The following is a 25,963-nucleotide window of genomic DNA, read 5'->3' as shown; positions in this document are numbered from 1 at the left end:
ATTCACCAGGAGTAGATGCATTATTTTTAAAAAGGTTAAAGAAAATTCAAGCACCAGAAAATGATACCACATGTAAATATGGATCTATGCAAAGAAAGGAAGAGCATACATAATATATAATTACTTTAGAAAATGCACACTAATTAGATATAAAAAGGATAAGTGGTTGCCTAGAGAGGAAAATCAAAAGTTGTAGGAGGACAGGATTACAAAAGAAGCATAAAGAAAGCTTTTGAGAAAAAAAATAAAAAAAGCTTTTGGATGAGGTGGACATATTCATTATTTTGATGCTAATGATGGTTTCACAGCAGTATGTGTCAATATCAAATTATATTTTTAAAATATACTAAGTTCAATATATGTCAACTATTATAAAGCTGTTATAAAGAATAATATCTATTAACACTAAAAATGCCACACATTCCTTTTAGAAAGAGGAAGAATACATACATTTCATGAACAAACTTCGTTAGGGGCCTTTACAGTTTACAACCCACTTTCACACCCATTCATCTTATTTGGTCATATGAACTGAGCCATCAGAAAAATGGAGTTATTAATGATTATACACATATAACCTATTTGGTTAGGATCATAGAGAAGATAAAATGAGAGGATGATAGGAAAGCTTTGTGTACACAAACAAAATAAATACCGTGATGCTATGATAGTATCATGTGCACAGGGCCAACTCCCAAAGCTGTTCAAACTCAAATAGAACAAAATTATTATTTCTATATTCCTAGCCCCCTTTCCTAAGAGATTTTTTTTTAACCTCCTTTTTTTTTTTTTTTTTTTTTTTTTTTGCTTCTCTTTTTACAGTGTGGGAGAACAGCCATCCAATTCCTAGCACTTGTAAACTTTTATTTAAATGAAAAAATTTAGTTGTTTTCACATCACTGATTGCAATTTCCTTTCCTTTGGCAGTTTTGAGAATATTACTAGCGAGCTGATTTCAATGACATATAGATGGATGCCTTTTGAGCAGCATGTTGTCTTTTATGATACAAATGCTGAAAGAATTCACAAGGAGCACAACTGGTCAGAGCTTTTCAAAACCTTAATGTTCTTATCAAAATAGTCTATTGTGGGAGGCTCTTTTATCATTGCTAAGTGCTGTCGAATCTTCAGCAGTTAGATTTGATAGCACCTAGCAAATTTAATCAGTGTATTCCACATCTGTCTCCTCCTCTTCTTTCCCATGTTACTAGTCCTACTTTTTCAAACCCTGATTACATTTTCCCTGGCTTATTGCAACAGGAGTCTACTGACCTCCTCTTTTTTCTTCTCTCCTCTAATTCATTTTTATACAGAGCTGCCAGATTAATCTTTCAGAAACAATCATATTCCTTGTTCAATTTTTTTCAACAATTGCTATTACCCAATGAATAAAGACCCAACTAAGTCATTCAAAGTGTGCTAACAATTTATGATTTTCCTCCTCCTTTAATGTCTACTCAATACACGAACCACTACTAATTATTTCCTTGAATGTTTACCAAAAGTTACCACCTTTGTACCTTTGTTCATGCTGTATGCATGCCCCATTGCTTACATCCAAATCTTTTCTCTTTGACAAAGACTTGGTCTAAATGCTACCTTTCTTTCTTGCCCTGGTGGGTTTGGCTCAGTGGATAGAGCATCAACCTGTGGACTGAAGCGTTCTGAGTTCGATTCTGGTCAAGGGCATGTACTTCAGTTGCAGACTCCATCCCTGGCCCTGGTTGAGGTTTGTGTGGGAGGCAACCAATCAATGTTCCTCTCTCACATAGATGTTTCTCTCTCTCTCTCTCTCTCTCTCTCTCTCTCTCTCTCTCTCTCTCTCTGTCTCTCCCTTTCCTTCCTCTCTCTCTAAAAATCAATGGAAAAATATTCTCTAAAAATGCTACTTTTCTTGGTATTCTCTCTCTCTCTCTCTCCTACCTTGGTCTGCTGTATAGTCAGAAACCTATTCTGCCCAGCACTCAGCAAGTATTCAATAACTCACTGACTTCCATAGGTAATTTTGAGCATCTATGTTTGTTCCAGACTATGTGCTAGATGTAGTGGATTCAAAGTTATATAAGACACAGTTCTTTCCCCCAAGGAGTTCACACTCTGGTTTGGAAAACAGATGTAGAAAGAGACAGTTCTAGCATGGTTATAAATGTCATGTTTGGAGAATGCAGTGGGTGATGTGGAATCATTGAGGAAGGGGTGACTAAACCAGCTTGGGGCAGAGTGGGGAGAGAAGTTAGAGAAAGCTTTCCAGAAGAGGTTATGCTTGAGCTGGAGTTTTAGGGTGTGAAGATGTGTGTATGGTGGGTAAGTGGGGTGTGTGAAAAAGGTAATTCTGTTCAGAGGAAAAGGCATAAAACACCACAGAACATTCTAGTGTGGTTGGGACATGTGTGTGAGGAGATTGGGAGATAACTGAGGTAAAACTGGTAATTAAGGCCTTTAGATGCTACAAGTAGTTTAGAGTTATCCCATAGAAAACTGAGAAGTATTAAAAAAAAAACTTTAAGGAAAGAAATTACTAGATGGTAACATGCATTTTATTTCTCTGAAGGCAAGAGGGGTTACTATTAGGCCCAAACTTTAGTTGCCACAGATGCAAATACATTGATTCCAAAACTCTGCATTGTGCTGTGATAGGCAGAATCCTCATGACTAAATACCTACCAGAAAGATAAAGGGCTTTGTCCACCATGAACTCCTCAGCAAAGCGAATGTGACAAAAATTCTTTTTGCTCTTCCGAATAGCAATGATCTCTCCACACTGTTCAAACACTTCCACGATGATCTGCTCTGTCCCATTTTCAGGCAGGCCACCCACAAATACTGTTTTACATCCTGGTGGTCGTTCTCGGGTTGCAGGAGGTGGAAGATCTTTATGTAAGTGAAAAAACATTTGAAATTAAAATGCGTCTTTGAGATAAACCTCTTTGAAACCTATCAGATCCCAGAGATAGCCTTACTGTCCCCCCCACCAGACTTAGCTGAAGAGTGCCAGAAGCAAGCAGCCCCAAAGTGCTCATCTCGGATCCACAGAAAATTGGTTGCATGAACCTGAAAATCATTTTATTCAATGGTTTGGTGCCCATAATGGCTACAGGATATAGACTCAGACCTGTTTGTCTGTCCCATGCAGAGCTTTTTAATTATGTTCTTTACTTTTGTTGTGACAACAATCTAGTCTCAACTTTCAGTAATTTTATTAAGAAGACAGTTCTTTGGGGGAAATCACATTTAGTTTAAATTCTTCGGTTTAGGAATTCTCAGAACCAGGGTCCCTGAGACAAGGGTTTGTATAATTCAGTTTGTAGTTGCCATGTTCTCTCTGTTCATCCTTACTGAAAGAACTGTTTTAGGATTAATTTGATAATGATGGGTGAACATTTACAAAAATATTTATAGATCTCAGAATGATTTGATTGACAATGTCAGCCAGGGTACTGAGAGGGCAGGGCGGGGTGAGGGGGCAGGGCCGGGTAAGAGGGCAGGCAGGGTGAGAGGGCAGGGTGGGGCGGGTCCAGCTCCAGGTAAATGGACCCTAGGCCTAACCCAACCAATCAGGTCAGCCAAGGTAGTGGCACCACCCTCCCTATAAAACCCATTGATATGTTAAGTTCTTCCTCCTTCTTGCCATGCCCTCATTGGTGTAAGTGGGACTGAGCTCGGACTAGTCCGAAATAAATACAGGCTTTCTGCAATTGCATCGGATTCGGCTCCCTGGTAGTCTTTGGGGTTTATGACACTTGGGCATAACAGTACAAATGATCTTTTTAAGTTTTTTTTTATCTTTAAAAAAAAAAATAACAGTGAGCTCTTCCTCAAATTCATTGATGGAGAGAGCTGAGGTCTCAAGCCAACCATGTAGCATTTAGAGGAAACTATGAAAGAAGAAAAAGTAAGTCCACCTGGTTAATCACTAAAGTGACATAAAATTGGCTATAGAAAGACATTATAAACCTGCTTAATGAGATGATGCTCTCTCTGCTTTAAAAATATGGGCTTACCAGTCACTCATTTTATATATGAAGCCTGTGTATTTGTCAGCTCCTTACTGCTATTTATATGTTTCAAAGCATTTTCCAAGCAAAATCCCACAGTTTACAGTCCCCAATACAAAGCCTGATGGTCAAGGTTTTTCTAGTGTTGTTTTGATCTGCAAGGATTTATTTTGTGTAATCCGTTCTCTCCATGTAGCTCGTAAAAATAATTCTTCCTGCTCAAGATTTAGAGAGCACAACAAGTAGTGATTACAGCTCACATATAAAAATAAGTGAGTCTCACTTGTGGATTAAGTCCAGGCCTCCACCTGGCTTTTATCTAAGTTAGCAAGCAGGTGATTTTGGAGCTTCCTTGGGTATTGGCATCTCTAGCTTTGTCATTTTGCTACTGCTGTCTGTCTTATCATGTGGCTCGGAATAATCAGGCTCTCATGATGTTTTCTTTCCCTCTCTTTAGTCAATAAAAGGGGAGAGAGAATCAGGGAACTTACAAAGTTTCTGTTAATTTTTAAAATGTCAGTAATTTTAAGAACTCACTGTATTGGTTTTTTGATCCATATGAGAAACTTAAAGGGAAAAAGAAGATAACCTAGTGAGGAATCTGAAATGTCTTAGTCATGGACACTAGAGAGGTTATAGTTTTAATCAAAAGGGGAAGATGAGGTCAGAATCTCTTGAGATTTATGCTTTTTAGTTTTTAAGAACCGGAAAGGATTCTAGGTATCACACTTCCAGTGATTCTCAATTTTGGCAGCACGTGAGAATCAAGCTGGGAGTCAAACAAAGAAACACACAAAAATACTTAGGCCCCACTCTAATGAATCTGATGCAATTAGCCTGTAGCGCAGCCTGTGTATTATTTTTTAAAGCTCCTCAGGCAAGTCTAATGAGTAGTAGGATTAAAAACCACTGACTTGGTTGAGACAATTATTACAGAGCAAAAATCTTAGCTGAGTGAGGCGGAGTGTCTCACTCAAAGCCATCAAGTTTGATAGAAAGATAAGGAGCATGAACTTGGAGCAGGCAAACATGGATTTAAGCCTTAATTTAATTACCCACTGCCTGTATGACCATAGGAGAATCTCTGACACCTCATTTTTCATCTCTAAAATAAGGATACCTTATAAGGTTTACTGTAGGATAATTAATAATCTACTTCTATATTGCATGTGGTACAATGTGTAGTACTTGATAGGTTCCCAATAAATAGTAGTTACTATAGCGTTATTATTATTTATTATTATAGAACCCAGGTTTCCTAATTATCAATCTGGGGCTTCCTAAAGCCCTACCACAAGTCTGGAGTAGAGTGGTAGCTAAGACCTGGATTACTAAACTCATAGCTTCTTGCTTTATCCAGATTTTTAGATAAGACTGGGCTTGCGAAGGAATGACTCTTATGGACAGAGGAATCTACAGCTGTGAAGACACATATGGTTTTGACCATGGAACATAACCCACTCACTGACCATACAGGTAGAGAATTTGCAAGAACATACATATAGTTAGAGCAATGTTTTCAAATAAAAGACTTCAGAATAATTCTGTTTCAGTAACCTTCTGAAATCCACTGTGGAAAGGAATTTGGTGGTAAAGAATCTTGTTGTGAAACAAATGATCATCTTTTTATATTATATTAGAGGTCTGAAGCACAAAATTCGTGCAAGGGGTTCGGTCCTTGCAGCCCTGCCCCCCACCCACTGGTCATTTCAGAAGGTCATTTCACCGTCTGGTCTAAATAACATATTAGTTCTTTATTACATAGGATGAGTTTGCTTAGTTAGGTCTACCTTTAGATTTGTTGAGAGGCTCTAAGGAATATCTGTTTACTGCTGCAGTTACACGTAACACTGCAAATGGTGGGATTTAAAAATTCTGTGATGGCCTGGCCTGTGTTGACTCAGTGATTGAGCATTGACCTATGAACCAGGAGGTCACAATTCAATTTCTGGTTAGGGCACATTCTCAAGTTGTAGGCTTGATCCCCAGTGTGGGGTGTGAAGGAGGCAGTCAATCAATGATTCTCCCTTATCATTGATGTTTCTATCTCTCTCCTTCTCCCTTCCTCTCTGAAATCAATAAAAAATATTTTGAAAATAAAAAATTCTGATGAAGTCATGATCTATTTAGATGCTATGATTATTCTGTGGTAACTATCTGCTAAGGAAATGGGCATAAAAATTACTAAGAGTAGTGTCAAGAATTCTGGGGATTTATTTATTTTCATTGTGTAAATGTAGAAAGTCTCTTTGATAGCATCTGCTGAGATTTAGTTGTATGCCACCAAGCAAGGCAACTAGCTATACTATCTTCCTTAATGGATAGTGCTTGTTCTTTAATCAACAGCTCAAAGCACTTCGTTGTCTGGCCCTGATTTTCTAATACCACTGAAATCTGGGCATAGTGATCTGGGCATAGCAATGATAACTCCATAGAAAAGCAAATTCCAAGTGCTAAGCTATTAATCAGGTAATGTGATAAGCTCTTGTAAGACCCCAATCACCACTCTGGATGGAAAAGAAAACTTCCATGTAAAAAGATTCCAGATAGCTGGGAGTATAAAGAACTATAAACTCTGGTAATGGAAAAGGAGGAGCTTCTAGCAATTCTAATTACAACTAAGCACCCACTTTGGGGAACTGTGAGGCAATTAGCACTAAGATCACTCACTGCTGATATTTGAGGTAAGAAGCAGCATAGAGGACCTTTAAACTACTTGCATTTTGCTTTTCAGAGGAGCATCGCAGATTATTCAACTGGTTTGCCAGAATTTTTCATACTGCAAATCTTTGAATAGATTTTATTAGATAGCCCCAAATTGAAGGCCCCCTAGACAATTAGCAGAAGTCAGATATATTTTAATGTATTCCCAACTGATTGGAAATAATCAGAAGGCTGGCAAATCTTTACTGATGCTCAATTTACCCACTTCCTCAATTTTTTAAAAATAAAACCCATTCCTAGAAAACAAAATGAATGAGGTAGGCCTGTTTTAAGATGCTAAAATGAAAATAATTGCTCTTTTCTGGCTCCTTGGGTGCTTTCCCACATGCTGTGACACAGATAGAAAGTGATATTCCACTATTTATTCCACATGTACTGTTATTTCACAGTAAACTCAAAATGTAACCTTATCAATACAGAACATCTATCAGCTGGAGTAAAAACTCTTGGCAAAATTGAGTTTTCTGGAGAGATGGTGCTGCCCTCTTATTCCACCAAATGAAAACTGATTGAGAATGCAGAAAATCTCTAATAACCACCCTTGGCAGAGGCAGAGTGGGGGGAGAGTAACTGTGTTTCAGAAAGCTTTCTTTTGCTATATCTCTGACTTCTGGAAATCAGGGGATTTTGCTTCTAGGACAATGCGGTACTCGCCATTTATCTTTAGAAGATTGGTGCAGAGTCAGTTTCAGTTTGACCCGTTGCATTTTTAAACCAGAACTGATTTTGCCTAGTCCAGATCAGAGGGCTTAAGTTACTTACCCAAGATCTCATAGTGATTAATGGTAGATATCTGAGATATAAAAGCAAGACCGTGTCACTTCAGGGTGTATACCGTATTTCCTGCTTCAATGAAGGTACAAAGTTCTATGTGCTACCTACCAATTTCCTCTTGCTTTTCCTAGTACATTTTTAGGGGGTTTTGCCTAGGTGAATAATTATTGTGGTGGCTACATCTTTAAAGTCAAGAATCATATTTTTAGATCTGGATGAAACATTGGAAGTATCTAGGTTAATCACTTCACAGACAAGGAAATTTAGACCCGGGGAGTTTATAAAAGCCCAAGATTTGGTGACAGAGCTGGGAGTAGGACACAATCCTCTTGAATTTTAACCTGGTAGATTGTCCACTAACACATAATACTGTTTTATATATGTCTGAAGCTAAGAAGGGAAAGATGGACTGAAAACATAGATTTGGAAATTGTCAGCATGTGGGGTAATTACTCCAGGCTCTATTGGTTTTCTTTCTAGACCTCTGACCTCTCCTTTTGTACTTATCCATCCACCCAACCATCCATTACTCTAGAAATATTTATTGAACATCTATTATATGTCAGATATTTTTCTAACTGCTAGGAATACATTAGTGGAAACACAGACAAATATAATTACCTTTGTGGGATTTACATTCTATAAATTACATAGTTTGTTAAAAGATAACATGTAAAAAATAGAGAAGGTAAGTAGGATTGGGAGTGTGGTAGGGAGGGTTGCATTTTTAAATAGGTTGTCAGAGTCACTGACAGAGAGACATTTGAACAAATACTTGAAGAAAGTGAGTTAGTAAGGCAGCTATTTAGGGGAAGAGTATTTCAGGAAGAGGGAAGAGCCAATTCAAAGACCCTGTAATAGAAGATTGCCTGGTGAGTTTATGGAATAGCATGGGGGTCAATATAAATGTAACTGTGAGTGATGGGCAGGAGAGTAGTAGGAGACAAAGTCAAACAGATACTATGAGAGAGTGAGGAAAGATCATAAAGGGTCTTCTAATACATTAAATTGACATTAGCTTTTATTATGGGTAAAATACGGAGCTATTAAAAGGTTTTGAGTGGGCCATAATATGACTCAGGCTCTTTTAAAAGGACTACTCTGCTTAATCTCTTGAGAATAGACTGTGAGGGGCAAGAGTGAAAGAGAAAAACAATTAGGAGGCAGTTGCAATAATTCAGAAAAATGTATAGTTGTATATATAAACTGGGTCATAGTAGTGGTTATCTTCAGGGTAATAGAATTCTAGATTTATTTATATAAATTTGAAGGTAGATCTGATAGTTTTCTAACAGATTAAATATAGTGTGTGAGGGAAATAAAGTAAGTAAGGTTGACCTTTAAGTTTTAACCTGCGCCACTGAAAGGATGGAGCTGCCAGTATCTGATATGAAGAAGGATACTAGTGGAAATGGTTTGGAAAGAAGATTAGAAGTTTAATTTTGAACATATTAAGTTGAGATATCTACTAGACATATAAGTGGAGATAACAGGCAATCAATTGAACTATAAATTTGGAGTTCAGAGACAAGGTCTGAGCTAAACATATAATTTAGGGTCACTGACATATATATGGTTTTGCAGCCATGAGATGATCAAAGCTATGAGTGTAGCTAGAGAACAAGTCCAAGGACTGAGCCATGGGGCTCTCTCCAATGATAAAAAGACAGGGAGAAAAGAAGGGCATAGGCAAAGGAGACTGTGAGGAACGAATCAGTGTGGTGAGAGAAAAACCAATAGTTTTCCTGGAAGTCGAGTGAAGAAAGTGTATCTATAAGTATGGAGTAATTGACTGTATCATATATGGATATTAGGTTAATTAGGAAGATAATTGAGAATTAACCCCTGGCTTTAGTATTGTTAGGCCACCAGTGCCTTTAAACAAGGGGTGGACCAAAAGCATAAATGAAGAAGACTTAAGAGAGAAGAGATAAATTGGAAAGATAAAAGTCTTTTGAGGACTTTGAGCTAAGGGATGTACATAAGCAAACTATTCTTGCTTCTTTAAATTTTGAAATGTTAGGATTACTCAGGGTGCTCTGGTTGGTTGTCTTCCTTCTTGATCTTTATAATCTCTCTGGTTGTCTCATTCTCATTCATTCTTACACCTTCAAATGACCTAATTTTTCAAGAAAGATGAAGGGATCATTAGCACTAAATAGAGCAGAGATAAAGGAATTTAAGGAATAAAAAGTATCCATTGGATTTAGCATCCAATATTTAAAAGGAAATACATTAGAGTGATGAATGATTAATGTTTTATTTTCAGGATCTTGTTTGGAAGTGTTTCAGGAGAGGGTAGACTTGGATTCCGGCTGGAGAGGAGTGTAAGATCAGGAAGCAGTTGAACTTAGCTAAAGAATGGGTAAGTGGCAAGTAGAAATGATGGATTGAAGATAGTCACATGAAACGTATCAGTGAAAGACTTTTGGAATCAAGTTGGACTCTGAATTTGTAGTTACTGGGAACCCCAGTACTTTGAGAATTCTGTATATGTGAAAAGTACCTGGATGAAGTGTTAGTTGGGAGAGAGGGGAAGGAATTGATGCTAAAGATACTTTCTAATGAAGCAATAAGACATAAACAGCCACTATATCACATGACCTTATTGCTGAGAGGGCTGTTAACAAAAATGGCACTTTTGCTATGATTTTAAGCTTCTGCATTAGTATTTCCCCCACTCAATTAAACCGAGTGCCCTTTTAAACAAAATTCAAGTTCTAAAAACGAAATAGAACACCAGTTTATTTTAAGCTATGTCAGGAATGTTATTTTTCCGAAAAGGAGAGAGAGAGATAGAAACATCAATTATGAGAGAGAATCATTGATTGGCTGCCTGGATCCCACTGGGGATCGAGCCCACAACCCAGGCAAGTGCCCTTGACCAGAATCAAACCTGGGACCCTTCAGTCCGCATGCTCTATCCACTGAGTCAAACCAGCTAGGGCAGGAATGTTATTTTTTAAAATCCAATTCCAAAGCCATGTTCCTTCGCAGAAGCCACTACTTTACTATTATAGTACTAAATGCCCTGTCAGCATCCTTATAACAAACCTGAAGAATTAAAGGATTGAGTCCTGAAGGTAAAATGCTTCCCTCTTGCTCTGTGGTCCTTCCAACTCATTAAGTGAGAAGGAAATCTGTAGGTGGGAAAATATAAATGTGTTTGAGAGTTGTCTGTTTCCTTTTATAGAGACTATCAAAAGTTAGAGTCTCTTTAAGCCATATATTTCTACATTCATTTAAAGACTCAGCAAGGAGGTTTATGTGTTATACACAAAATATCAGTGCTAATTGTGAAATTCAGGAACTGAATATACTACAAAGTAATCCCTTGCACCCAATATAGACATTGCAGAGTATGAGCCATTCTGTTAGATTAGACTTAAGACTATGGGAGCCTAGTGCAGGCTGGTAATGTGATAAATGAGTGATTAAGCCAGTAGGGCTCTACTTTTATATAAGCAGGAGGTTTTAACACTGTAATGCCTAAATTCATGGCTTTTGAAATTAAAAAAAGGTAGTGTCAGAGATGCACAGCTTTCTCTATTCTAACAGCAACAAGTAGAAGAAAGGGAAAAAAGTCCATTGCCCATTTGTTGGGACAGTGGCACTAAGAGTAAGAGACAAGGGTGCAGCAATGCCATTCATTGAGGCACTAAACACAAATCTAGAAATGGCCAAATGAGCTGGCAGGTAAGGTGTACTAGGGTCATCTTATTCTCCATTCCCCAATTCTCCTGTGACATGCTAATTATTCTCCTAATTCAGTCCTCTGAGATGCTGGACTCCTAAGTTTCTTACTGGACTGGAAGGAATACCCTGCTGACAAGTTCAAAGATTGGAAGAAGGTATAAGAACATTTTTCACTAGCAAGAAGATTTGCTCAACCAACTCTGACCGATTCTAAAATCCTCTCAGTTCTGAGCAGACCATACTAAGTAGAATCTGGGTCCCTGGCAGGGCCTGATTCCATGATTAACTGGTTCCTATGTAAAGTAGGAAATATGAAAAAAATTTTGGACTTCAAACATGTCTGAAGTCACATGTGAAAGATTCATGTTTATTGTGTTAGGCAAGTTCATTTGATCTATGGCCTAGACTCTTGAGTGTGTCCCTTAACAGTTAAAAAAATATTTTTATTGATTTTTAGAGGGGGGGGGGGGGAGCCGAGAAACATCAACGTGAAAGACTGGCAGTCTTTCAGTGCACGGGACAGGGCTCAACCAACTGAGCACACCAGCCAGGGCCCTTGACAAACAGTTTTAGTAGCACTATAGTGGTAGCTCTCTTAAGTAGGCCACCCAGTATCACTAGAACTGTGGGAAAGGCTTTAAGGAGGCTTAGGTTATGTGAAGTTATAGCTTTTGATCATTTAAAGTAAATAAAACCCTAAGTAGATCTGGAAAAAAAAATGAGTGAGTCAATTATTATTGCAGCTACATTTACTAGTAAACTGAAAAATGGCCACCATGTATTTGAAGATGTTTTTAAGAGTCTAAGGAGAAACCTATTAATTACTGGCAAGATAGCCATCTAGATCATTTCCACATGAACTGCATTGACTGAATAGCTGCAAGTAGTATGATTCAGTCTCAATATTCCTCTTTGCCCTCACAGTAAATTGAACCTGACCTCACTGCCTATTGCAGTCCATCAGTTGAATAGCAGTAGTTTGAGTGATGTGTGAATAACTCATAGCATTGGAGGATCTTTAGCACCAGATTTACATTCTCATGTGCCTCAGGTATTGCTTAAAACACACTCTATTTATGCCATCATCAGAATGTAAGCCAGTTATGAAAAAGAGAGACTGCAAATGACAGTGTTGAGCAATTTGTGTCAGGTGCCTCTTTCTGTTCCAACACACTAGAATTCTTTACTATACGATATTAGAAATACGCTTTATCATTTGAATTGTCACCAGTACATATAAATCTACTGCTCTGTGCATAAAAATCAGCCTTGCCTAGTAAGAGAAAATTTTTCTGTCTTTAATTTTCTATGTGAAACTTCTGTACAGACATTTATGAATCTCTTGAATATTTTTTTTTAAAAAGAAAAAGGTGTTCCTAGATAAGAAAACATGATTATTTATGTGGAGAAAAAAGCAGAATATTACTTGGATTTGGAGGGAAAAGTGTGCAGCTTTTACAGTGTATGATCTCTTTTACTACTGGCATATCTGGTGGAATTGGAGGAGGTACTATTCCCAAGCCAGGCATCATTGGAGTTATTGGTGGAATTCCGGTCATCATTCCAAGAGCAGGATCAAAGTCTAAAAGAGGAGAAGGAGAGAACAATAAATGATACCAGGAAAAGTCAAGTGGAGGCAGAATGTCAATTTATAAGCTTCACACCAAACATCTCTCTAACACAGAGGCAGAATATTTAAGATAACATGGTATTAGCCCCAGGTCTTAAATACTATATTAAACTATACTTGTGCATTTTCCTTTTGGGATGGGGCTTTTTAGTTATATTTGACTAGTGCCTATTCATCTTTACATCTCATTTTTATATCCAACACCTTTAATAATATGACTGTGCCTTGTCTATTGGTCTTGCCTTCCACTGGTTTTCAACACACACACTCTGTTCCATTCACACAAGGCCTCTACTGTCCCCTGCAACACTCCCTGGCTTTCTGCAGAATAGCATGGTGTTAAGAATATGCAGTTTTGCAGATCAGGCAGACCTGGGTCCTAGTTATACCATATGTTTAGCAGAATGAACCGTTTGAACCTCCATTTTCTCTTTTGCAAAACAGGGTTAATTCTATCTATTATACTTTATCGGGAGTTGTGAGGACTAAATAAAATGATGAATGTAATGTGCTTAACATAATGTATAGCACAAAATGCTCAATAAAGAACTATTTTGTTTTTCTTCATGTTGATCTCCCTGTGTGGAATCATTTGAGCCTCCTAAAATTCTAATCCTGGCCACAAGCCTGGCTTAAGACCCAACCTCCTTAAAGAACCCTTTCCAGATAATCCTGGTTCATTTTTAACTCTATGTCTAAAACTGTTTTACACATGTTGCCACTGAATTTTATTTTATACCATGTTTTGTTTCACTCAAGGATGCTTCTAGGATGTATGGGGGTCCCCAATCAAATATTATTGTGGGGCTTGTCTATATACACAATTTGATTCACTCCAAAGAAGCATCTATTCTGTTGGCACAATCTCATGTGATAATATTAAAGAAACTAGAGGCCTGGTGCATGAAATTTGTGCATGGGAGGGGGAGGAGGGCGGAGTTGTCCCTCAGCCCAGCCTGAACGCTCTCCAATCTGTGACATCCCTCTCACAATTCAGGACTACTGGCTCCCAACTGCTCATCTGCCTACCTGCCTGATTGCCCCTAACCACTTCTGCCTGCCACCCTGATGACCCCTAACCACTCCCTTGCCGGCCCGATTTCCCCTAACTACCCTCCCCTGCCAGCCTGGTCACCCCTAACTGCCCTCCCCTGCAGGCCTGGTCGCTCCCAATAGCCCTCCCCTGCTGTCCTGGTCACCCCTAACTGTCCTCTCCAGCAGGCCTGGTCACTCCTAACAGCCCTCCCATACCAGCCTGGTCACCCCAACTTCCCTCACCTGAAGGCCTGGTCACCCACAATTACTCTCCCCTACAGGTCCGTTTGTTCTCACCTGCCCTCCCCTGTTGCCCCAGTCACTCCTGACTGTTCTCCCCTGTAGGCCAGGCCCTCTCCCCTCCTACCCCCCTCCCCCCCCCGCAACTGTCTTCCCCCTGCAGGCCTGGCTCCCCCCAATTTCCCTCCCGTTTAGGCCTGGTCCCTCCCCTGCTGGCCTGATTGCCCACAACTGCCCTCCCCTGCCAGCTACCTTGTGGTGGCCATCTTGTGTCCACATGGGGGTGGTCATCTTTGACCACATGGGGGCAGCCATCTTGTGTGTTAGAGTGATGGTCAATTTGCATATTACCTCTTTATTAGATAGGATACCATATCAGGCAGCTGGAGTGATTTACTTGCCAGGCTTTTCTCCTGGAACTAAGACTCTGGGAGAACCCATAAGCACGAATTCTGAGGCTTCTTGGGGGCATCTAGATGACTACACATGTTGGATAGAGAAGTAGAGAGTACCTCCAAGAGAAGATATGGGAACTGGTGTCCATGTACAATAGGTTCATTTTGAGATTGGAGCTCCTTGCTTAGATGACACTGCAAGTCCTGGTCAGTGATAGACACTGGAGGGGAACTTAGAAAATGTCAAGAAAGGTGCTTCTTGCTATAAAAATCCTACACAGGACCTGATCTGGATGGACTTGGGGCACTTACCCTGATGGCATTACTTTCCTGGCCAATGCTTAGTACTGGAAGGGAACTTAGAAAATATCAAGATAGGCATTCCAAAGAATGGGGTGCCCTAAGGTGTAAACCCAGGGGCCCTGCTTACCTGGGTTTAAAGGTGGTATTTCACTGTTTACATTTTGTCTCTATATCTAAATGTAAGTTATTCGAGAGAAGGGCATGCATTTTACCTCTTTATTTTCCCATCTCTCAACCCTGCCCTCTGCTAAAGAATGCACAGTGGACTGCAAACAAACTATTGAATAGTATAAGGACAGTTGCATTAGCAGTAGCAGGTCCTATGCCTGAAAACTTGACTCTGCTCAATACACACAGGTCTGAGGGGCGATGCCTGTAAGCATGACCCTAAGGTGGCTCTGAATCCCCTGAGTGCTTCTCTAAGATTTTGCAGGAAGTAGATCTAAGCAGTGGGAAGAATCTGTGGTTCTTACAAAAGCAGAACTTCAGATACAATGGTCCCAGTGTGAGGGAGTCTTGTGATTAGGCAGATAGGTGGTAGGGGGTGACACATGGGCATCCCCCATTGCAAGCCAGCCAAGAGAGTTTAGGCATTCCTCATCCTCTCATATGTCTGTCATGCTGAGAGGTCAAGACCCTATATATGTATGGTATGAAAAAATTTTCTTCTAAGATTAAATCTTATTTGTCTGAAAACAAATTTACTTTTAGCCCATATATGTCACTTCACCCAACATACATGTGTCCACACACCCACACTCCTTCCCTTCTTCCCTGTGATTCTCATATCCCCACTCTCCTCCACATACTACAATAATTATGTGACCTTGAGGCAGGTTTCCTAATAGCTGTGTGCCTCCATTTCCTTTTCTTTTTGTAAAAGTGGAAATAAATAATGAGGTTTATATCAAATAATAAAAGGACAGAACAGATAAGAAAACTACTGGCATGATAGGTGTTAGTCCTAATAGGTAACTTTACTTCTTGTCATTCAAAACATGCATATATGCACTAATAAATTCACTTATTCAGGCATTCATTACCACAGCCTTCAAACATTTGTGACAGCCTTCCATATTTCAGGCTCTAGGCTAATGGAGATGGGGGTTCAGGTCTTCCTTTGAATTTTTGAGAACTTAAGGCTCCTGATACTCTGTTCCTGTGCTGTGGAATATGAACATTGAAAATTTCATTCATTGTGTACAAGATTTTGGAAACACTGTTAACATTACTTTACCCATTTACAAACTGTTAATTTTCAGTAGGAAAAGATTAGATTAAATCGTGTGCCAACTAAACAATCCCATCTATTTCTCCCTCCTACTGAAATGTTTGTCTTTCTTTTATTCTGTCTGCCTCCTCATTGTTATTCATATAGCTCTGTCACTCACAGCTCTACTTTACCACAGATTACAGAAACATCAGTTCATTAAACAAGTTCTCCCACTTCAACTGAGAAAGAAATGCCTATCTCCATGTACTGTCTACTAATAAATGGAGACAAACAAAAAGCAAATACACAGGATAAATATAACTCCTGACTAATGTACTCACCACTCTGCTGTTTGGTATGATTACATTAATATTTTATGAAATTCATTTAAAAGAAAATGTATTCATGACATATGGCCGAAGCCAGAGAAGATAAATTCCCTTTCTTCCTTGTGTTCAATATGCCAAGAGTTCCACAGACTATACTGCCTGGCAGAGCTTGCTATAAGGCAAGTTGTACATGAAATTTCAAAGGTTCCTAACACATTGATTACTTCTTTATTTTCAAACAGTAAGCAGCAAAGGAGACGTGAATTTTCAATGCCAACTAAGAAAATAACCATTTAAAATCATGTGTCTTTTATAACATTGAATAACCCGAAAAATCAAAGAAGTCCAACAATTTAAAACACCTTGGGAACAGAACACCAGAGAAATTCTCTTCCTTTTCCATATCCCTGACCTGGATTGAGGAGTACTATCGGCAAGTACTTAGTACTACCACTTATGCTAGGAATTTAATCTTATGAAGGAGATTTAAAATCACTTTATAAAATATTGTGGAAAAGGCCAAGATGCATTCCTTCAAATTCCTTTTCATAATAAATACCCTGTTCTATTTTGCTTTTACCATTTCTTTTTCTAGCAATTTTCCCAATGCTTTATTGACTCTTGGCACAGTAATTGGTGGCAGTGTCATAAGATGTTGGTTTGTACTCCCTTTTCTGAACTGTGTACTTCCCCAAATCCCAGCTTACCGGAAATGCTGCAAATGCTGTGTGCTAGTTGTGCTACCTAGTTCCTCAGAGTTAAAATCATGTAATGTATTAGTGTAGCCTTAACCCTTTGTGCTGGTTAGGAACTTGTACTTAACTCAGCCTAAAGTAGTTACCTGGGAATATTATCAGCCTCCATTCTCTGTACAAATCTGAGCTAGGGAATCACAAAGGAGGCAAATGCCATTTTTATGCTGCAGTTAAATCATCCATTTGTCCATCCATTTAATATTTTGATGTCACACCCTCTACCAGGTGTTCAGTTTGGAGACATGAGTAAGACAAAATCCTTGACCTCATAGTTTAGTTTGGAAAAAGTCAAGCAAACAGTTGCAATGTTGTATCATTAATAAATGTGATCAATATAATTGTTTATTGGGTGCTGACAAGGTACTAAGCATTGTGCTAAGTATTTTATATAATCTCACTCCAAAAGACCTGTGAGCTAGGCATTCTTCTCTTTTTCATTTTACAGATAAAGAAACATGGGCTCAGAGGGGTTTAGTTACTTGCTCAAGGTTACACGGCCAGTAAGGGGCAGACCAAGGATTCAAAGTCAGGTTAGTCTAACTCTGGTGCTCTTAATCACTGAAATGACACTCGATGTACTGACAATTGTTTTAATGAATTAATTTAATTGCATGTATAAGGTGAAGAAGATGTGCTACAAAAACATGGCTGATGAATAACAAAATACTTCTATATAATTAATTTCCCCAGAGCCACTGTATTGAGCAATTGTTGTCACGGTACTATTGCTCTGTGGACCGGCCAGTAGGAATAATGCCAGATGATTAACACTGTGCTAGATGTATAGTACACTGCACCCTCTCCAATCCAGAAACCCTTGGGGGATGTCTGACTGATGCTTTAGGATTGGGCCCTGTAGGATCAGGCCTAAACCAGCAGTCAGACATCCCTCTCACAATCTGGGACAACTGGCTCCTAATTACTCAACTGCCTGCCTGCCTAATCATCCCTAACTGCCCCCCGCCCTGCTGGCCTGGTCACCCACAACTGCCCCCCCACTGCCAGCATAGCTGCCCCCAACTACCTCCCCTACTGGCCTGGTCACCCCCAACTGCCTACCCCCCGCTGGCCTGGTTGCCCCTAACTGCCCCCCTGGCCTGGTCGCCCCTAACTGGCCCCCTGCCAGTCTGGTCACCCCTAACTAGCCCCTCGCTAGCCCGTTCATCCCTTACTGCACCCTCAGCTGACATGGTCACCCTTAACTGTTCCCCAACCAGCCTGGTCGCCCCTCATTGCCCTTCTCTGTAAGCCTGGTAGCCCCTTCCTGCCAGTATTGTCACCCCAACTTCTCCCCTCCCCCGCTGGCCTGGTCACCCCATGCAGCCTGCTGCTCAGTTGTTTGGTCGCCCCTCACTAACACCACTGCCAGCCTGATCACCTCATGTAGCCTGCTGCTGGATCGTTTGGTTGCCCTTCGCTAACTCCCCTGCTGGACTGGTCACCCCACGCAGCCTGTTTGGTCATCTGTTTGGTTGTTTCAAATGCGATAGTTACTTAGCCTTTTATATATATATATAGATAATTCCAATTCAGCTATACATTTCCAGGACATTATTGCTATTTCTTTACAGTTGCTAAAAAATTCACTGGAAAATTAAGTATTATGCCTGGGTATCAAGATATTTTAACTCATTACAGTCCTGATTGTGTCATCTCTATGCAGATCCTTAAAAAGACTTTTTAGACAGTCAACCTGAAGAGAGAACACAGATTTCTATGGACAGCTTGGCTGAGCTGCAAGATGACCTTGGACTTATCACCAGCCCTTTTGGAAATAGGGTATAAGTTTCCAAATTTTTGCACAATGAGACTCAAAATCTATCAGCAACTATCCTGCTTCTCTAGGAGGTCATAAAAACCCTTGTTTCAGACCAGCTGTAAAGCTGAGGTAGGACCTGGCTCATATAACAAGTTAGTAAACTGAGCATGGGTATGCCCTCAGGAATTATTCCCAATAAATTTTTTTGAGATAACAATACGAGAATTTCTAATGGACCAAACTCTGGACTAATTCAATGGGGGTGGGGAGAGAATGATCTAAATTACCAGTTTTTTTTTTTTAAAGGACAGCAAAGTATTACTATTTTCAAAATATATGTTAATTCAAAGTACCTATTAAATGTTAGCAAGTAAAGTTCTTGCTAGAATTGTTTACATGAACAGACAAGGAACATGTGTAATTAACAGCATTATTTTGCTACAATGAACTTGGTTCTTAAATTCATAAGGAGTTCTGCCTTAAATGTCTTTCTCATCTCCCTCCCCTCCCCCAACACTTATCTCTACCTGTCAAATCCTACTCATTTTTCAAGGGTCATCTCAGTGTCACTTTGCCTATGAAAACACCTCACTGGAATTAATTACTCCCTTCTATGTGTTCTCATAATATTGTATCCAGAATTTGATTTTCATATGCTTGCTTATTCTCTCACTCTTCCCCAAACCAAACTTATCTATACTAATAAAAGCCTAGGTGGACCTCGCATGTGATGTCATTACAAGATGGCCACCACAAGATGGCTAGGTGCACAGTGGAGGCGGGTCCCTGCAGAGGTGGGTTGTGGCAGGGGAAGAAAGTTGGGGGCAATCGGGCCAGCAGGGGAGGGCTTTTGTGGGCAATTGGGGCTGGCAGGGGAGGGCAGTTGGGGCCGATCAGGCTGATAGGGGAGCAGTTAGGCATCAATCAGGCTGTCAGGGGAGCAGGTAGGGGGTGATCAGGCTGGCAGGCAGAAGTGGTTAGGGGCAATCAGGCAGATAGGCAGTGGTTAGGAGCCAGTGGTCCCAGATTGTGAGAGGGATGTCCAACTGCTGGTTTAGGCCCTATCCACTTAGGGGTCCCAGATTGGAGAGGGTGCAGGCGGGCTAAGGGACATCCCCCCGTGTGCAAATTATGTGCACTGGGCCACTAGTTTTACTATATGCCAGTTTTGTGCTAGTAACTAAGAACACATAGACAAAAAAACCAAAACAAAATAAAAATCTCATTAGCTACTATGGAAGAACTCACAATACAATGAATCTCCTTGGGGCTTGAGGGTGCAGGTGTGGGATGGAGGGGGTCAATGGGGAATAAAGGGGGATATATAATACTTTCAACAATGAAGTTGAATGCTTGCACCATGAATCTCCTTGGGGCTTGAGGGGGCAGGTATGGGATGGAGGAGTTTAATGGGGGAAAAAGGGAGCATATATAATACTTTAAACAATAATTTTTTTTTTAAAGGACTGCCTTCTTAAGAAGTACAATGCTCATAGAAGGGCAGGGTCTTGCTCTGGGAATCCTATCTAATAAAGAGGGAATATGCTAATTGACCCTCACATGGTTGCAAAGATGGCAGTGCCCATAGCCAATAAGGAGCAAATATGTTAATTGACTGCCCCACTCTCAAATATGGCAGCAGCCACAGCCAATAAGGAGGAAATATGTTAATTGACTGCCCCAATCTCAAATATGGCAGCAGCCACAGCCAATAAGGAGGAAATATGTTAATTGATTGCCCAGCTCTCAAATATGGCAGTACCCACAGTCAATAAGGAGGGAATATGCTAATTGAATGCCATGCCCTCAAAGATGTCAGCACCTATAGCCACAAGATGGTGGCCCCCAGTCCCCTAAGCCCTGCCAGGGCGGCAGGCACATAGCAAGGCCAGGCTCATCTCCAGGCGGGACTGGCCACTCTGCACACCTGCTTCTAGAGTCTACCAATCCCCTCCACCCTCAGCCACCCAGGGCTGGCTCAAGACTCAGGCTAGCCTCAGATGGTGGCTTCCCAGCTTCCCAGGGCCACCCAAGGTTCAGGTAAACAGGGCTGGCCAAGGATTGTGCTGCTGGAAGTGGCAGCAGCAGCACCAGAGGTGTGATGGGGCGTTGCCTTCTACTGATCACCAAGTCGCCTCTTGCCCCTGAGGGCTCCCAGACTGTGGGAGGGGGCAGGCTGGGCTGAGGGACACCCCCCTCCAGTGCATGAATTTTCATGCACCAGGACTCTAGTAAGTTCTATAAGTTCATATTTTCCAACATCTCTCATTATGGATGAGGCATAGTCAATACAGTGGAATCACATAATGAGGGACTCTTTTCCTCCTGGGACTTCACAAGCTCCACATTTAAATACTAAGGATATTTTAATTGAGGGGAAAATAAAGGAAGCAGCACAAAATATTCAAAGGGTGCCCCTTAATTGGCCCATTCTTAGATTTATCTGGTATGATGGGGAGAACAATGATTCCTAAACAGAAAGCTTAACTCCTTTTGGTGCATCTTTTCATGTGAAATCTAACATTAGTCTTATTTGACTAGTTTGGAAAAGCAAACATCCTTTCAGGAAAGAAAGCCAGCAGCCAGAGGAGACCTCCTAATCTGCCATCATTGTAGATTAACTTTATTGAACAGCAGCTGTAAAAAACACCATTTTAGATAAAAGGAAGCTCCACACCACACCCTAGAGATGGTCTGTTTCTGCTCCCCATTCAATGAATATAATAAGCCAGACATTAGTCTGATGACAGCTATGAGTCTAAAAGACTCAGCATCCATGTTAATATGGATTTGAGCTCTGGGGGAAGACAAGCAAGCTTATCTATCATTTGTTTTAATCAAGTCCAAAAGACTTTTCTATTGTTACAGATAGGTCAAATAAGACATGACAAAGAAGAGTATAGTAGCTCAATATGAAATCTTCTAAGGGACAGAAAAATAGCTGAATTACAGGGCCATTGCAGCTTTTTACATTTTAAGGAATTTTATGGGTGGGAAGAGAATTGGGGAGATGTTTTATCCTGTTCAGTTAAAACATCTATAAAAATAAAAGGGTATATGCTAATTAGACTAGGTGACCGGCCATCTTCCGTACATCTGACTTCCTTCTGTACAAAGCCACATGGTGGGGGTCGAGGCAGAGGTGGGTAGGGGTGATCAGGCTGACAGGGGAGGGCAGTGGGGGAAATCAGGCTGGCAGGGAGGGGCAGTTGGGGGCCATCAGGCTAGCAGGAGAGGGCAGTTGGGGCCTTCAGGCGAGCAGGGAGGGCAGTTGGGGGCCATCAGGCCAGCAGGGAGGGCAGTTGGGGGCCATCAGGCCAGCATGGGAGTGGTTAGGTAGCAATCAGGCTGACAGAGGGGGTTAGGGGTGACCAGGTTGGCAGGCAAGTGAGTGGTTAGGAGCCAGCAGCCTGGATTGCCAGAGAGATGTCAGACTGACAGAATGAAGAGGGTGCAGGTCGGGTGAGGAACACCACCCCCTGTGCACAAATTTTGTACACTGGGCCTCTAGTTACTTAATAAAGATTGCAGGGATCCTGTTCCTCAGACTTTGGCAAGAAGAAAGTTAGGCAGTATTGGAGTATGGTGCCAATCTGTCATTTTTGAGAAACCACCACATTTATAGGGAACAGTCATTAGCACTGTCAGATATACACTGTTCTCTTCACCTGCCATTGTCCAGTCTTCTCCAGGGGGGAAAAATTCACGGCTGCATTCATTATACTTTACTGTTATTAAGAATACAAATGAGCCATAATTCAACTTTTTGTGAACTATATATCACATGTGAACTTAAAACATAGACAAATTCATTGAGAGATTACTGTGAGCCAGACATCATTCTAAGACTTTACATGTATTAACTCATTAATCCTCATAACAACACTGTGACAATGGGGCTATTATCTCCATTTTATAAAGAAAACTGAGACACAGAGAGGTAACTTCTACAAGTTACCCAGCTACTTAATGGCAGAGCAGGGATTTACTTGAACCTACATGGTATAGATTCAGAGCCTATGTTCTAATCTTAATGGTAAAACTGTCTTCCTAAAATAATACAGGGAGGAGAAAAATCAGTTTACACATACCTCAAGTGATTTTACAAAGTATGTCTCAGTCTAGTCTAGCTATATTGCCACATGTACTTTTATGACAAGAAGGACACTACTGAACTAAATATCAATATTTCTAAGACCAGGTTTTCAAAAAATCAATAAGTTTTCCTGAAGCATAGCTCAAAGATCACTGGATCACAAGGTTGAAGGGGCTGTTGAGAAGCCATTTCTTCATAGTCCTTAAGAAAACAAGATGTTAACAAAGGGGGCTAGTCACCTACAGTTCATGGTATGAATTATAGTTTGATGAAACAGTTCTTTGCCTCTGCTACATATGGAATCCAAGCTCCTTTTTTTCTTCACCCATTTCTTTTGCACATATTTTTTTTCATGTTGGCTGTTCTGATGCCTGCCTGTTTCAAAGCTTTCAATGTAATCATGTTTCTTAATTGATTATGAAGATTATTATGTATCATTGTTGCCTACCCTACCTTAACATCATTATAACCTACAAGAATTCAAAATCTAGTCTGGAATTGTGAAGTTATTTTTTGGGGGGTAGGAGTTGCTAATTATATAAACAAATGGCACAACAAAGTGGTATCACTCTAGATCCATTTCTCAGTTTTTATGTGCTTATGAATAACCTGGGGAATATGTTAATGCAGCTTCTGAGTCAGTATGTCTGGGCTGGGGCCTGAGATTCTGGATTCTTAACTCCCAGGTTATGCAGAGCACATTTTGAGTAGTCCTAATTTGGCCTGTTCCTGTCATGCTTTAAAGTAGGACCACAATTAAATGAATCTGGGGAGATTAATATTTAGGATGTTTACAAAGCATGTCAAGTTTCCTGAGATGGCAATTCCCTAATAAATGTCTTCGCAAATCCATTCCAATAGTTAATTGCTCTGACAGTCCAGGAAGATTTTTTTGTGTCTAAACTATAAACCCTTCAGGTGCTGGGCATTTTTTTTCCCTGATTTTATCTTTATGAAGATAGATTTAGGGACACCATGACCATTCTCTTATGGGTTAACTTGTTTAAAAAATATAAAAAATTACCAAACGTTCCTTTCTTTCCTTTTAGGAATCTCAGATTTTGGGGGATGACTCAGCCAGTTCTTATTCCAGTTCCATGTTTATTTGCCTCTTCTAAGAAATCAATAATTTTAGATAAGCTGCATAATTTCTTGCCAAATCCTGTTGTTTAAATGTTCAATGACCATGCCATGCCTCAGATATACCCCCTACTTGTTCATAGAGCAATAGGGAGTACACTAGTAACTACTGGCCACTAAGACTTGATAAAGCTCATGTTACAAAAAAAAAATGTACACTCTAGGCAGAATATAGTAAATGTTAACACCAAAACAAATTGTCATACTGTTATATTTATGACCACATGGTCAATAAAAATAAATATTTGTGAGGTGATTAAAATAGCATACCAGGTAAAATTGGTTGTCCAGCAATTCCCAGTGGTGCCATTCCAAGATTATTCATTGCTGTGGCCCATGCAGTTGGATCAGACACAGGTAGGGTCATTGCAGTGGAATCCACATTCACAGTTCTACTATTATCACCTAAAAAGAAATGACAAGCAAAATAATTTGTTGTATTACAGTTTCACTGCCTAGATTACTTATCACTGTACTCTCTGGAAAACTGTTTACAGAAATTGATCATGGGCAAATGGTAGGTAAGGCCTTAATTCCAGCTCTTTACAAGAGTTAAAACAATGTAGCTTGAACTGGCAGAAGTCATAGAATCTGAAAAGAGTTCACCAGATGGCATTCTAGTGTGTTTCTTTCCTCTCTCCCTGCTCCTTTCTTCACTTCCTTTGTCTCCTTTTCTCTTTCCTTTTTCCCTCCTGTTTTTTCTTAAATAAAGACTTTTTTTTTAGAGCAGTTTTAGGTTCACAGTAAAATTGAAGGGAAGGTACAGGGTAAATAACCCCTGCCCCTACATATATATAACTGTCCCCATTATCAACAACCCCCACCAGAGTGGCATACTGGTTACAACCATGAACCTATATTGACACATCATAATTACCCAAAAGCCCTATGGGGTTCACACTGATGGTATACATTCTATGGGTTTGGACAAATGTTCATCATTTTAAATATAATACAGAATATTTTCACTTTTTTAAAAATTTAATAAATCTTTATTGTTTAGATCACATGTGTCAAACACAAGGCCCGCGGGCCAAATCCAGCCCGCCAGGCCTTGCAATGTGGCCTGCACCGCGCTGTCATCACTGCACTCCGCTGTCAGTTTATGACATTGTCAGTTTATGACTGTTCAGTAAACCATTCGGCCCGCGATTTAGGCTGGATTTTAGATTTTGGCCCCTTCTCTGATTGAGTTCGACACCCCTAGTTTAGATTATTACAATTGTTCCTCTTTTTTCCCCTCTATAGCTCCCCTCCACCAGGTTCCTACCCCACCCTCTGCCCTAACCCTCCACCCCCCACTGTCCTCATCCATAGGTGTACAATTTTTGTTCAGTCTCTTCCTGCACCCCCACTCCCCTTTTCCCTGATAATCATCAGTCTACACCCTTTCTATGCCCCTGATTCTATTATATTCACCAGTTTATTCTGTTCATCAGATTTTTTATTCCCTTGGTTTTTAGATTCACTTGTTGATAGTTGCGTATTTGTTGTTCATAATTTTTATCTTTATCTTCTTCCTTTTCTTAAAGAATACCTTTCAGTATTTCATATAATTCTGCTTTGGCGGTGATGAACTCCTTTAGTTTTTTTAAATTTTTATTTGTGAAGCTCTTTATATGGCCTTCAATTCTGAATGATAGCTTTGCTGGGTAGAGTAATCTTGGTTGTAGGTTCTTGTACATCACTTTGAATATTTCTTGCCATTCCCGTCTGGCCTGCATAGTTTCTGTTGAGAAATCAGCTGACAATTGTATGGGTGCTCCCTTGTAGGTAATTAACTGTTTTTCTCTTGCTGCTTTTAATATTCTCTATTTGTCTTTTGCTCTTGGCATTTTAATTATGATGTGTCTTGGTGTGGTCCTCTTTGGATTCCTTT

General features: G+C 40.1%; 1 protein-coding gene across 8 annotated transcripts in view; it reads right to left on the bottom strand.

The window, feature by feature from the left end:
* The window catches only part of ENOX2 (ecto-NOX disulfide-thiol exchanger 2), a 293,057-nt gene that overhangs the window by 54,550 nt on the left and 212,544 nt on the right, over positions 1-25,963 (bottom strand). For all 8 annotated transcript variants that reach the window (XM_084870724.1, XM_084870727.1, XM_084870729.1 and 5 more), the window contains 3 exons: positions 24,355-24,489; positions 12,616-12,771; positions 2,665-2,871 (listed from right to left, as the gene is read on the bottom strand). In XM_084870724.1, the coding sequence (XP_084726850.1) occupies positions 2,665-2,871; positions 12,616-12,771; positions 24,355-24,451 (460 nt within the window). In that variant the 5' untranslated portion in view covers positions 24,452-24,489. The remainder of the gene's footprint in view (positions 1-2,664; positions 2,872-12,615; positions 12,772-24,354; positions 24,490-25,963) is intronic.

This window comes from Pipistrellus hanaki (genome assembly GCF_964339955.1).
Source record: "Pipistrellus hanaki genome assembly, chromosome: X".
NCBI lineage: Eukaryota > Metazoa > Chordata > Mammalia > Chiroptera > Vespertilionidae > Pipistrellus > Pipistrellus hanaki.
This window is presented reverse-complemented; position numbering and strand designations above follow the sequence as displayed.